Source organism: Entelurus aequoreus, linkage group LG16, assembly GCF_033978785.1.
Source record: "Entelurus aequoreus isolate RoL-2023_Sb linkage group LG16, RoL_Eaeq_v1.1, whole genome shotgun sequence".
In the NCBI taxonomy this organism is placed as follows: domain Eukaryota; kingdom Metazoa; phylum Chordata; class Actinopteri; order Syngnathiformes; family Syngnathidae; genus Entelurus; species Entelurus aequoreus.
In genome coordinates, this window is record NC_084746.1 from 4,319,321 (window position 1) to 4,333,289 (window position 13,969).

General features: G+C 41.0%; 1 protein-coding gene across 1 annotated transcript in view; it reads right to left on the bottom strand.

The window, feature by feature from the left end:
* Positions 1-13,969, bottom strand: part of LOC133631538 (dynein axonemal heavy chain 8-like) — a 200,699-nt gene that overhangs the window by 3,384 nt on the left and 183,346 nt on the right. Inside the window, exons 79-89 of the mRNA XM_062023834.1 lie at positions 10,585-10,706; positions 10,415-10,530; positions 10,148-10,350; positions 10,016-10,089; positions 9,786-9,938; positions 9,543-9,698; positions 7,102-7,218; positions 6,912-7,013; positions 3,273-3,433; positions 3,048-3,204; positions 1,014-1,166 (exon numbers count right to left, since the gene is read on the bottom strand). Of these exons, the coding sequence (XP_061879818.1) occupies positions 1,014-1,166; positions 3,048-3,204; positions 3,273-3,433; positions 6,912-7,013; positions 7,102-7,218; positions 9,543-9,698; positions 9,786-9,938; positions 10,016-10,089; positions 10,148-10,350; positions 10,415-10,530; positions 10,585-10,706 (1,514 nt within the window). The remainder of the gene's footprint in view (positions 1-1,013; positions 1,167-3,047; positions 3,205-3,272; positions 3,434-6,911; positions 7,014-7,101; positions 7,219-9,542; positions 9,699-9,785; positions 9,939-10,015; positions 10,090-10,147; positions 10,351-10,414; positions 10,531-10,584; positions 10,707-13,969) is intronic.

Here is a 13,969-nt window from a genome sequence, read left to right on the forward strand (position 1 = left end):
CCCCCCCCCCTCCGCCCTGCACGGTGCGCCCCCTCCCTTCCCGTATCATGACTCTTTTTGGACGTCACCACATCAAAAAATCAACACAAGATGTCAAAACGTCCAAAACTGTCAGGTGCCCAGGGAAGAAAAAATAGAAAAGAAGAGGAGGAGAAACGAGAAAAAGACAGAGGTAGCAGGTAGGTAACGTTAGCCTACATGAAATGATTTGTCTGTTACAGAATGTGATAGTAACCTGGCTTTTTAGCATTAAGCTAATGTTACATGATTCGGCAATTGCTAATCAATAAATAGCTAGTTCTGTTTTAACGTCGGATTAATATTGTGGGGGGGGGGGGGGGTGGCTAAATTATTATGGAAAATAATAATGTAACGTTAGGTTATTACAGCACTCCCTGGTGTACAGTAATTTGTAAGTCATTCTATTAAAAAGCACAAATAGAGAACTCTGTAGGATCCCCTTTTTTTGTAATATAGTTGTTAAAGTCATACTGGTTTGATATCTTGTTTTGTGCAGTGCCTTATTTATATTGTATTTTTAATTTATTTTATGCAACTTGACACGTTTTATTTTGTGTTTATGTATGTAAAAAATATTGTATTTCATATATTCATTTTTTATTTTTTGTATTCATTTATTCATTCATTTTTTTTATCTTAACTATTCTGATTGTTAATTTGCTTTCTTTAAGTAAAAAAAAAAGGTCAAAGACAAAGCTATTCGGTTTCTTGTGAGTATATACACTTCACTGCCGATGTGGGGGGGCGCCACCTAAAATCTTGCCTAGGGCGCCAGATTGGTTAGGGCCGGTCCTGAAATACGGTATATATATATACATATATACATATACATGCATGCATGCATGCTTTAGAGCCCCTGCCTCGAAAGAAAATAATGGTGCCTTGGTGCCCTAAAATAGGAGCCCTCCTTTAAGGCAACACTTGCCTTGACCTTAGAAAGTTCAAATTGGAGGCCTGACAGGTAGTGAGTAGAGAACATCAAATCACCTAACCTCACTCATGATGATGGTGCCCTCGATGGCCAGCTTGAGATCCAGGAGAGTGGAGCGCACGATGGTGATGATCTTCTGCATACGATCCACTTCCTGGCGTAGGAAGATGTTCATGGGATTGAAAGGTCCCATCTTCTTGAGCCTGGCTTTCACCTGAAACCAGATTACATGTTTTTTTCTTCAAGAATGCAGTCGTCCCACGATATCATTTTGCGCCTTCACTCTATAATGTTTGTTCTAAATATAATCCAAAAAAATCACATCACAGTTCCAGAGGACTAATAATGTTAAAAGTTTTATTCAGAAGGGTGTTAAAAGGGTTTTTCATGCTCTAACTATGAAAAAATTGTATTTATTTATTACTTCAAAATCCCTGATCAGGTCCAGAAGCAACTAACAATGATAAACGAGGTACGACTGTACTTTTGTAGCAGACAGGTAGAGATGGTAATTAAACATGACTTTGATATCTTGCAATAACCACAACAATAGAGTCCAAAATTAAATATGAGTTCCAGTTAACGACAAAACCTGATTCGGCATTGACATAATCATGTCGTAGTCCAGGGGTCGGCAACCCAAAATGTTGAAAGAGCCATATTGGACCAAAAATACAAAAACAAATCTGTCTGGAGCCGCAACAAATTAGAAGCCATATTACATACAGATAGTGTGTCATGATATATAAATTGAATTAAGAGGACTTAAAGGAAGCTAAATGAGCTCAAATATAGCTACAAATGAGGCATAATGATGCAATATGTACATATAGCTAGCCTAAATAGCATGTTAGCATCGATTAGCTTGCAGTCATGCAGTGACCAAATATGTCTGATTAGCACTCCACACAAGTCAATAACATCAACAAAACTCACCTTTGTGCCTCCATGCACAACGTTAAAGGTTTGGTGGACAAAATGAGACAGAAAAAGAAGTGGCGTAAAACACGTCCTAGAAAGTCGGAGAAAGTTATACATTTAAACAAACTAAGGTGAGTTCACGGACCGCCAAAATTAGTAGGACAAAACGGCGCTCGCCAAATACTCGAATCAGTGAAGCCTGTTTAATATAAACAGTGTGCTTTATAACAATTAGGGAGGTTTGTGTCATGTTTGTCCTCCTACAGCAGGGGTCGGCAACCCGCGGCTCTTTAGCGCCGCCCTAGTGGCTCTCTGGAGCTTTTTCAAAAATGTATGAAAAATGGAAAAAGATGATGGGAAAAAAAAACATTTTTTGTTTTAGTATGGTTACTGTAGGAGGACAAACATGACACAAACCTCCCTAATTGTTATAAAGCACACTGTTTATATTAAACAGGCTTCACTGATTCGAGTATTTGGCGAGCGCCGTTTTGTCCTACTAATTTTGGCGGTCCGTGAACTCACCTTAGTTTGTTTACATGTATAACTTTCTCCGACTTTCTAGGACGTGTTTTACGCCACTTCTTTTTCTGTCTCATTTTGTCCACCAAACCTTTAACGTTGTGCATGGAGGCACAAAGGTGAGTTTTGTTGATGTTATTGACTTGTGTGGAGTGCTAATCAGACATATTTGGTCACTGCATGACTGCAAGCTAATCGATGCTAACATGCTATTTAGGCTAGCTATATGTACATATTGCATCATTATGCCTCATTTGTAGCTACATTTGAGGTCATTTAGCTTCCTTTAAGTCCTCTTAATTCAATTTATATATCATGACACACTATCTGTATGTAATATGGCTTCTAATTTGTTGCGGCTCCAGACAGATTTGTTTTTGTATTTTTGGTCCAATATGGCTCTTTCAACATTTTGGGTTGCCGACCCCTGTCCTACAGTAACCATACTAAAACAAAAAATGTTTTTTTTTCCCATCATCTTTTTCCATTTTTCATACATTTTTGAAAAAGCTCCAGAGAGCCACTAGGGCGGCGTTAAAGAGCTGCATGCGGCTCTACAGCCGCGGGTTGCCGACCCCTGTCGTAGTCGGATGCAAAACCATATTTATGGTCAGGATTCCTCCAGAGCGGCGTACAATGACGAGCAACCCACCTCATGAGGTATGTAGTCAGGGGGCAGCTTGTCCAGCATGTCCTCGGCCATGCTGTACACGATGCTCTCTCGGGTGGCCCCTGACCCACCGCCGCTCTCTTTGGGCTGGATGTTTGTGATGGTGTCGAGCACCTCAGCGGACGTGTTCCTCTGATAGCTGAAGCACAACGTGTGGTTTTTATTACATTACGTCCAACGGCACGTTACAAGAATAGCACGACTTACACAATGTCGGCGTTGGGGTGGAGCCCCAGCGCTTGTGTTGAATCTATGGCAGGCAAGCCCTGAATGTAATCCACGTACTCCTCAATCGTTTTACATATTGGAATTTGGTACTCCGTGTAGAAGCAGAACGATGGGTCCAGCATTTTCTTACTGAACCACACCTGAAATAGGGGAAACTGTTTTATGAATCACTGAGAAATACTTGAACGGATGATTTTCATGTAACGTTGTAGGGGCCCTTGTGTCAAAAGATTGCATTTATTTAAACTAATTCACATCTTTTTGTATACTACTGAAAGCCACTACTAGCGACCACGCAGTCTGATAGTTTATACATCAATGATGAAATCTTAACATTGCAACACATGCCAATACGGCCGGGTTAACTTATAAAGTGACATTTAAAATTTCCCGGGAAATATCCGGCTGAAACGTCGCGGTATGATGACGTATGCACGTGACGAAGTCAGAGTAACGGAAGTTATGGTACCCCGTAGAATCCTATACAAAAAGCTCTGTTTTCATTTCATAATTCCACAGTATTCTGGACATCTTTTGCAACTTTTTTAATGAACAATGAAGGCTGCAAAGAAGACAGTTGTAGGTGGAATCGGTGTATTAGCGGCGGACTACAGCAACACAACCAGGAGGACTTTGTTGGAGAGCAGACCCGCTAGCCGCCGACCTCACCTTGACTTCCTACGTCTCCGGGCCGCCAAACGCATCGGGTGAAGTCCTTCGTCCTTCTGCTGATTGCTGGAACGCAGGTGAGCACGGGTGTTGATGAGCAGATGAGGGCTGGCTGGCTGGCGTAGGTGGAGAGCTAATGTTTTTAGCATAGCTCTGTGCGGTCCGGTTGCTAAGTTAGCTTCAATGGCGTCGTTAGCACAGCATTGTTAACCTTCGCCAGCTTGGAAAGCATTAACCGTGTATTTACATGTCCACGGTTTAATAGTATTGTTGATTTTCTGTCTATCCTTCCAGTCAGGGGTTTATTTTTTTTGTTTCTATATGCAGTTAAAGCACGATGCTATCACGTTAGCTCGTAGCTTAAGCATTTCGCCGATGTATTGTCGTGGAGATAAAAGTCACTGTGAATGTCCATTTCGCGTTCTCGACTCTCATTTTCAAGAGGATATAGTATCCGAGGTGGTTTAAAATACAAATCCGTGATCCACAATAGAAAAAGGAGAGAGTGTGGAATCCAATGAGCCAGCTTGTACCTAAGTTACGGTCAGAGCGAAAAAAGATACGTCCTGCACTGCCTCTCAAGTCCTTCACTGTAACGTTCCTCATCTACGAATCTTTCATCCTCGCTCAAATTAATGGTGTAATCGTCGCTTTCTCGGTCCGAATCTCTCTCGCTCCATTGTAAACAACGGGGAATTGTGAGGAATACTAGCTCCTGTGACGTCACGCTACTTCCGCTACAGGCAAGGCTTTTTTTTTATCAGCGAGCAAAAGTTGCGAACTTTATCTGCGATTTTCTCTACTAAATCCTTTCAGCAAAAATATGGCAATATCGCGAAATGATCAAGTATGACACATAGAATGGATCTGCTATCCCCGTTTAAATAAAAAAAAATCATTTCAGTAGGCCTTTAATATCAATATTATTATATTTAATATAGAAAATTGCATGGCTGACCAGGCTGACCTCCCGTTGCCTTTCTCTGAAACAGCAAACTGGTTGAGACTGAATCAACAGCGCCTCTGTTGGTAGCAGCCAAGCAGTGCGCTCCATTTAGCCACAATTTGTCAATTAAGGGAGTTATGATCATTTTAATCAACATTTAACACACTTATTTGTGGTCTTGATCAAATGTATTTGATATGCTCTGATGTCAATTTTGCATACATTTTGCATCTATAACCTACTTTCTGCATATGTCTGCAAACTGTTGGTGTGAAGGCGTTCCCTTTAGACTGCAAATGAAACCCTCCACAACTCACCCGTGTATCTTTTGAGAGTGTACACTGCTAAATATATATCTTTTGAGGATGTACAAACCACGTTTCCATATGAGTTGGGAAATGGTGTTAGATGTAAATATAAACGGAATACAATGATTTGCAAATCACTTTCAACCCATATTCAGTTGAATATGCTACAAAGACAACATATTTGATGTTCAAACTGATTAAAAAAAATTTTTTTGCAAATAATCATTAACTTTAGAATTTGATGGCAGCAACACGTGACAAAGAAGTTGGGAAAGGTGGCAATAAATACTGATAAAGTTGAGGAATGCTCATCAAACACTTATTTGGAACATCCCACAGGTGAACAGGCAAATTGGGAACAGGTGGGTGCCATGATTGGGTATAAAAGTAGATTCCATGAAATGCTCAGTCATTCACAAGCAAGGATGGGGCGAGGGTCACCACTTTGTCAACAAATGCGTGAGCAAATTGTTGAACAGTTTAAGAACAACATTTCTCAACCAGCTATTGCAAGGAATTTAGGGATTTCACCATCTACGCTCCGTAATATCATCAAAGGGTTCAGAGAATCTGGAGAAATCACTGCACGTAAGCAGCTAAGCCCGTGACCTTCCATCCCTCAGGCTGTACTGCATCAAGCGACATCAGTGTGTAAAGGATATCACCACATGCTCAGGAACACTTCAGAAACCCACTGTCAGTAACTACAGTTGGTCGCTACATCTGTAAGTGCAAGTTAAAACTCTCCTATGCAAGGCGAAAACCGTTTATCAACAACACCCAGAAACGCCGTCGGCTTCGCTGGGCCTGAGCTCATCTAAGATGGACTGACACAAAGTGGAAAAGTGTTTTGTGGTCTGACGAGTCCACATTTCAAATTGTTTTTGGAAACTGTGGACGTCGTGTCCTCCGGACCAAAGAGGAAAAGAACCATCCGGATTGTTCTAGGCGCAAAGTGTAAAAGCCAGCATGTGTGATGGTATGGGGGTGTATTAGTGCCCAAGACATGGGTAACTTACACATCTGTGAAGGCACCATTAATGCTGAAAGGTGCATACAGCTTTTGGAGCAACATATGTTGCCATCCAAGCAACGTTACCATGGACGCCCCTGCTTATTTCAGCAAGACAATGCCTAGCCACGCGTTACATCAACGTGGCTTCATAGTAAAAGAGTGCGGGTACTAGACTGGCCTGCCTGTAGTCCAGACCTGTCTCCCATTGAAAATGTGTGGCACCTAAAATAGCAGAAGGGAGACCCCCGGACTGTTGAACAACTTAAGCTGTACATCAAGCAAGAATGGGAAAGAATTCCACCTGAGAAGCTTCAAAAATGTGTCTCCTCAGTTCCCAAACCTTTACTGAGTGTTGTTAAAAGGAAAGGCCATGTAACACAGTGGTGAACATGCCCTTTCCCAACTACTTTGGCACGTGTTGCAGCCATGAAATTCTAAAGTTAATTATTATTTGCAAAAACAAAATAAAGTTTATGAGTTTGAACATCAAATATGTTGTCTTTGTAGCATATTCAACTGAATATGGGTTGAAAAGGATTTGCAAATCATTGTATTCCGTTTATATTTACATCTAACACCATTTCCCAACTCATATGGAAACAGGGTTTGTATATATATTTGGGGAATCAGACTAATTTTGTGCATGGAAACGTAGTGAGTGTTGAGTGAATGCTCCTTACCCGAGCAAAACACTTCAGTAGGCGTTTGTCGTAGTCATCCGTCACTCTGCCTCCATACTGCACTTCAGCTAGCATGTAGCGCAGTGTCACCCACGACACATCCTAAGGAAGGTGGGGTGGACAAGTGAGTTTAGGTCGTGTACGAGGACCACCTAAGAGAGCCCAGACATATACGCGCATGTGTGCTCACCTTTCTGGGGCCGCAGTCATCCAGGTGTCTTTCCACAAACTCCACACTTGCGGTGAAATCAGCAGAGTTGAACTCGTATGGGATGTTCCAACCCAGCGGTCCAAATTTGCGCCGTTCCTCAATTTGGAATACAAATATGAATATTAGAGTGGTTGTTTGCAAGCTTTACATGGCTGTGTCATAGGGCCCTAAGTTTACAAAGTGTTGTAAGCTTTATATCCCGGCCTCCTACGTACCAATTAGTTGTGTTTAGAGATGGCCGATAATATCAGACTGCCGATATTATCGGCCGAAAAATGCTTTAAAATGTAATATCGGAAATTATCGGTATCGGTTTCAATAAGTTAATCGGACGTAGGGAGAAGTACAGAGCAGTTGCGTCTCCCAGCCATACTTGCCAACCCTCCCCATTTTCCCGGGAGACTCCCGAATTTCAGTGCCCCTCCCGAAAATCTCCCGGGGCTTCCATTCTCCCGAATTTCTCCCGATTTCCACCCAGAAAACAATATTGGGGGCGTGCCTTAAAGGCACTGCATTTGCGTGCCGGCCCAATCACATAAAATCTACGGCTTTTCACACACACAAGTGAATGCAAGGCATACTTGGTCAACAGCCATACAGGTCACACTGTGTGTGGCCGTATAAACAACTTTAACACTGTTACAAATATGCGCCACACTGTGAACCCACACCAAAAAAGAATGACAAACACATTTCGGGAGAACATCCGCACCGTAACACAACATAAACACAACAGAACAAATACCCAGAACCCCTTGCAGCACTAACTCTTCCGGGACGCTACAATATACACCCCCCGCTACCCCCTACCGCCCCCCCAACCCCACCCACCTCAACCTCCTCATGCTCTCTCAGGGAGAGCATGTCCCAAATTCCAAGCTGCTGTTTTGAGGCACGTTAAAAAAAAGAATGCACTTTGTGACTTCAATAATAAATATGGCAGTGCCATGTTGGCACTTTTTTTCCATAAATTGAGTTGTTTTATTTTGGAAAACCTTGTTACATTGTTTAATGCATCCAGCGGGGCATCACAACTAAATTAGGCATAATAATGTGTTAATTCCACGACTGTATATATCGGTATCGGTTGATATCGGAATCGGTAATTAAGAGTTGGACAATATCGGATATCGGCAAAAAAGCCATTATCGGACATCTCTAGTTGTTGTTGTAAATTTGTGAACATTGCACCAAATCTGGAGGAAAAGATTCCAGATCGCGAGTCGGTTGAGGACGTGAAGGACACTACAAACGGAAATCAGAAGTACAGCGAAGAACAATTATGATGAATATCTTGAACCTTAAAAAAAATTTGATGATTATTTCTTTATTTAATATTTTTTTATTTACCTACGATATATTTATTTATTAATGTATTCTCTATTCTGTTATAAACAGAGAACAAGGAAATGGGATACAACTGCTGCGATATGAAAAGGGGTAGGATTAAATAAATTTGGCTTCTTCCCAATCCTTTTCGGACGTGCTGTAATTAAACAACTGGAAATACGCGATGCATCACGTTGTATCGTATGTATGTTCGAAATAAACTGAAAGTGAATATATACACACACACACACACTATATACACATATGCATACATACATATAAACATACATTTTATATATATATATATATATATATATATATATATATATATATATATATATATATATATATATATATATATATATATATACACTATTGTTCAAAAGTTTGGGGTCACATTAAAATGTCCTTATTTTTGAAGGAAAAGCACTGTACTTTTCAATGTAGATAACTTTAAACTAGTCTTAACTTGAAAGAAATACACTCTATACATTGCTAATGTGGTAAATGACTATTCTAGCTGCAAATGTCTGCTTTTTGGTGCAATATCTACATAGGTGTATAGAGACCCATTTCCAGCAACTATCCCTCCAGTGTTCTAATGGTACAATGTGTTTGCTCATTGGCTCAGAAGGCTAATTGATGATTAGAAAACCCTTGTGCAATCATGTTCACACATCTGAAAACACTTTAGCTCGTTACAGAAGCTACAAAACTGACCTTCCTTTGAGCGGATTGAGTTTCTGGAGCATCACATTTGTGGGGTCAATGAAACGCTCAAAATGGCCAGAAAAAGAGAACTTTCATCTGAAACTCGACAGTCTATTCTTGTTCTTAGAAATGAAGGCTATTCCACAAAATTGTTTGGGTGACCCCAAACTTTTGAACGATAGTGTATATATATATATATGATATACACACACATAGACATACATACAACACATGCATACATACACATACCTACATACACACACAGGATTGGTTGAAGTTTTCTTTTTTTTTCCCGTTTGCGGCCCTCATTGGAAGAGTTTGGACACCTACCACGTAGGCGCACGGAAAGAAACCTCCCCTTTGCACATACTGCTCAGTACCTGCACGGCAGAGTGGAGAAAAGCCACGCCGTACAGCAGAGGCTTCCACGTAGGCAGGTTGCTGACCTCCAGTTGGTTCTGGGAAATGCTTACAAAGGTTCGCTTTAAACTGGCGCGAAGCCCCTGCGGCGGATCGTTGGTGAACTTGATGGACGACTAGGGATGTGGGTTGAGAGAGAGAGTTGTATTGAAAGACTCAGCATGTATTTCCTTTTCAAACTTTACAATAAAACAAAAGGTCACCTGCAGAAGTGTGATGGAGAAGTAGTCGTGAGGCTCCGTGGTGACCCACACCCTGAAGGTTTTGTGGACGGTCTTGGTGAAGAGGACGGTTTCCAGCAATTCGTCCATGAACTCCAGCCCCAAGTGACAGTTCTGCAGAAGGACCCAGCCGCCCTGCGAGTACCAAACATGCTCAGATCATGCATGCCGCCGCTGAATGACATTTTCAAGCATAAGAGTGGAATACATACCTCTGCCATTGAAATGCTAACAAGTTTTCTTGCATGCACCTCTTGTCCTTGACCCATGGATATAGACTTACAGCCTGGGAGATATAACATGGTGAAATCGTGTGGACAAACTGAGGAGTTAGTCCCGTTTACCTAGACTTAGTTTCTTTGCGAGGGCTTCAATCTGGTTGGTCGGATCGGAGCCCATGGACAGGAAGCAGATTAGCGGCGTGCGGATGTCGCTCTCCTCCCACGTGCCGTGCAGGTTCAAAAGCACCGGCTCGGCAAACCGGGCGCCCATGGAGTCCCCCACGTACTTCCTGGCCTGACTCAAGGTGCGATCAGGACACCAAGACCTGCCAGGAAAGCGGTCACAAGGATTATTGTGCCTTGTACTTGAAAATAATATTCAAGTCTGACCTTATCAGCATGAGCTTATTAAAGACGTCCAAGGAGTTCAAGTTATCGGGAAGGACCAATTCCTCCGGCGCATCACCACTGGCCCATATTTTCCATTGCTTTCCACTCTTAGATACCTGCAAACACAGAATGAGGAACGCCTCAAGCCACAAATTCCTTTTAAGTTTCACCTGATTGAGGATGTTTGCAAACTGTGGCAGTTTGCTCAGTTCCACCAGGTTCAGCCACACAATGTCCAGGATCCAAGTGAAGGGTTTTGGGGGGCACGCCTTAAGGTCAAGTGCAGCACCACCTGGGGGGAAAGGCACTCGTTTTTGTCACCGCCATGCATTCGATACCACGTGTGTCAGGTTCAAACACTGAGGACATCTATTAAACAAGACAAGAAGCAAGGAATCAAACAGACAGAATTAAATTTGGCTCAATGAGAAACGCGTAGACACTGTACCCTTGCACATTGTCGTCCCACGCTCTGACGAAAGATTGTACGCCTCCCCTTTTATTTGGACTTTCCCTGATTACATGGCAACAGCCGTTTCTAAGGGAGGGTGGTCGTAAACAGCCATCAAGAAAAGTCAGAAATTAGATGAGAAACAAGTGAATACATTTTGGGGCTGATCCAGATCACCGTCAATATTCAGGACTTGGGGGGGCCAGGCGGAGTTCTGCACTCTCCGAGTGCCATTCCAGTTATTTATGCGATCAGATTAATGTGAAAGAAACTTTGTTTGATGATAAAATAAAACGATAGTTAATTCTATCGTGCAGTTGTAAATTGTATTTTCTGGGGACACAGATGGGACACCCGGCAGCACGGTGGTACACAGGTTAGTGCATGCGCCTCACAATACGGAGGTCCTCGGTTCGATCCCCGGGCTCGGGGTCTTTTTGTGTGGAGTTTGCATGTTCTCCCCGTGACTGCATGGGTTCTGTGAAGAATGTATATATATATACATATATATATATATATATATATATATATATATACATATATATATATATATATATATATATATATATATATATATATATATATATATATATATATATATATATATATATATGCAAGAGTTATTTCTTTCTATTCATAGTCATATTTGAAAACAGCTAGTGTTTTTCCATTTGCTCTTTTTCTATTTGTCCGCAAGTAAACTGTGTGTATTAAAGGCCTACTGAAAGCCACTACTAGCGACCACACAGTCTGATAGTTTATATATCAATGATGAAATCTTAACATTGCAACACATGCCAATACGGTCGGGTTAACTTATAAAGTGCAATTTTAAATTTCCCGCGAAACTTCCGGTTGAAAAGGTCTATGTATGATGACGTATGCGCGTGACGTCAATGGTTGAAACGGAAGTATTCGGACACATTGTATCCAATACAAAAAAGCTCGGTTTTCATCGCAAAATTCCACAGTATTCTGGACATCTGTGCTGGTGAATCTTTTGCAATTTGTTTAATGAACAATGGAGGCTGCAAAGAAGAAAGCTGTAGGTGGGATCGGTGTATTAGCGGCTGGCTGCAGCAACACAACCAGGAGGACTTTGACTTGGATAGCAGACGCGCTATCCGACGCTAGCTGCCGACCGCATCGATGATCGGGTGAAGTCCTTCGTCGCTCCGTCGATCGCTGGAACGCAGGTGAGCACGGGTGTTGGTGAGCAGATGAGGCCTGGCTGGCGTAGGTGGATAGCTAATGTTTTTAGCATAGCTCTGTGAGGTCCCGTTGCTAAGTTAGCGTCAATGGCGTCGTTAGCAACAGCATTGTTAAGCTTCGCCAGGCTGGAAAGCATTAACCGTGTATTTACATGTCCATGGTTTAATAGTATTGTTGATTTTCTGTCTATCCTTCCAGTCAGGGGTTTATTTATTTTGTTTCTATCTGCAGTTAAGCCCGATGCTATCACGTTAGCTCCGTAGCGTGCTTCGCCGATGTATTGTCGTGGAGATAAAAGTCACTGTGAATGTCCATTTCGCGTTCTCGACTCTCATTTTCAAGAGGATATAGTATCCGAGGTGGTTTAAAATACAAATCCGTGATCCACAATAGAAAAAGGAGAGTGTGGAATCCAATGAGCCAGCTTGTACCTAAGTTACGGTCAGAGCGAAAAAAGATGCGTCCTACACTGCACTCTAGTCCTTCACTCTCACGTTCCTCATCCACGAATCTTTCATCTTGGCTCAAATTAATGGGGTAATCGTCGCTTTCTCGGTCCGAATCGCTCTCGCTGCTGGTGTAAACAATGGGGAAATGTGAGGAGCCTTTCAACCTGTGACGTCACGCTACTTCCGGTACAGGCAAGGCTTTTTTTAATCAGCGACCAAAAGTTGCGTACTTTATCGTCGATGTTCTCTACTAAATCCTTTCAGCAAAAATATGGCAATATCGCGAAATGATCAAGTATGACACATAGAATGGATCTGAAAATTAATTTCAGTAGGCTTATAACCTTGAAGACTTGGAATGTAGGACTTGGGAGTACTCCCTTATCTCTTATCTACAGTTGAACAATGAGCCTGTCTTTCCTTCTGGGGAGGGTGGGGGATGTTTGCAGATTCAAGAAGTAGTCTCTTCCCGTTTGAATGTTAGAACAACTTGGGAAGCCGTTATGAATGTATTAGTCTAGGTCAGGGGTCACCAACGCGGTGCCCGCGGGCACCAGGTAGCCCGTAAGGACCAGATGAGTAGCCCGCTGGCCTGTTCTAAAAATAGCTCAAATAGCAGCACTTACCAGTGAGCTGCCTCTATTTTTTAAATTGTATTTATTTACTAGCAAGCTGGTCTCGCTTTGCCCGACATTTTTAATTCTAAGAGAGACAAAACTCAAATAGAATTTGAAAATCCAAGAAAATATTTTAAAGACTTGGTCTTCACTTGTTTAAATAATTTCATAAATTTTTTTACTTTGCTTCTTATAACTTTCAGAAAGACAATTTTAGAGAAAAAATACAACTTTAAAAATGATTTTAGGATTTTTAAACACATATACCTTTTTACCTTTTAAATTCCTTCCTCTTCTTTCCTGACAATTTAAATCAATGTTCAAGTAAATGTATTTTTTTTATTGTAAAGAATAATACATACATTTTAATTTAATTCTTCATTTTAGCTTCTGTTTTTTCGACGAAGAATATTTGTGAAATATTTCTTCAAACTTATTATGATTAAAATTCAAAAAAAATATTCTGGCATATCTAGAAAATCTGTAGAATCAAATTTAAATCTTATTTCAAAGTCTTTTGAATTTCTTTTAAAAAATTTGTTCTGGAAAATCTAGAAGAAATAATGATTTGTCTTTGTTAGAAATATAGCTTGGTCCAATTTGTTATATATTCTAACAAAGTGCAGATTGGATTATAACATGTCATCAAAATTCTAAAATTAATCTTAATCAGGAAAAATTACTAATGATGTTCCATTAATTCTTTTTTTAATTTTTTCAAAAACATTCGAATTAGCTAGTTTTTCTCTTCTTTTTTCCGGTTGAATTTGGAATTTTAAAGAGTCGAAATTGAAGATAAACTATGTTTCAAAATTTAATTGTCATT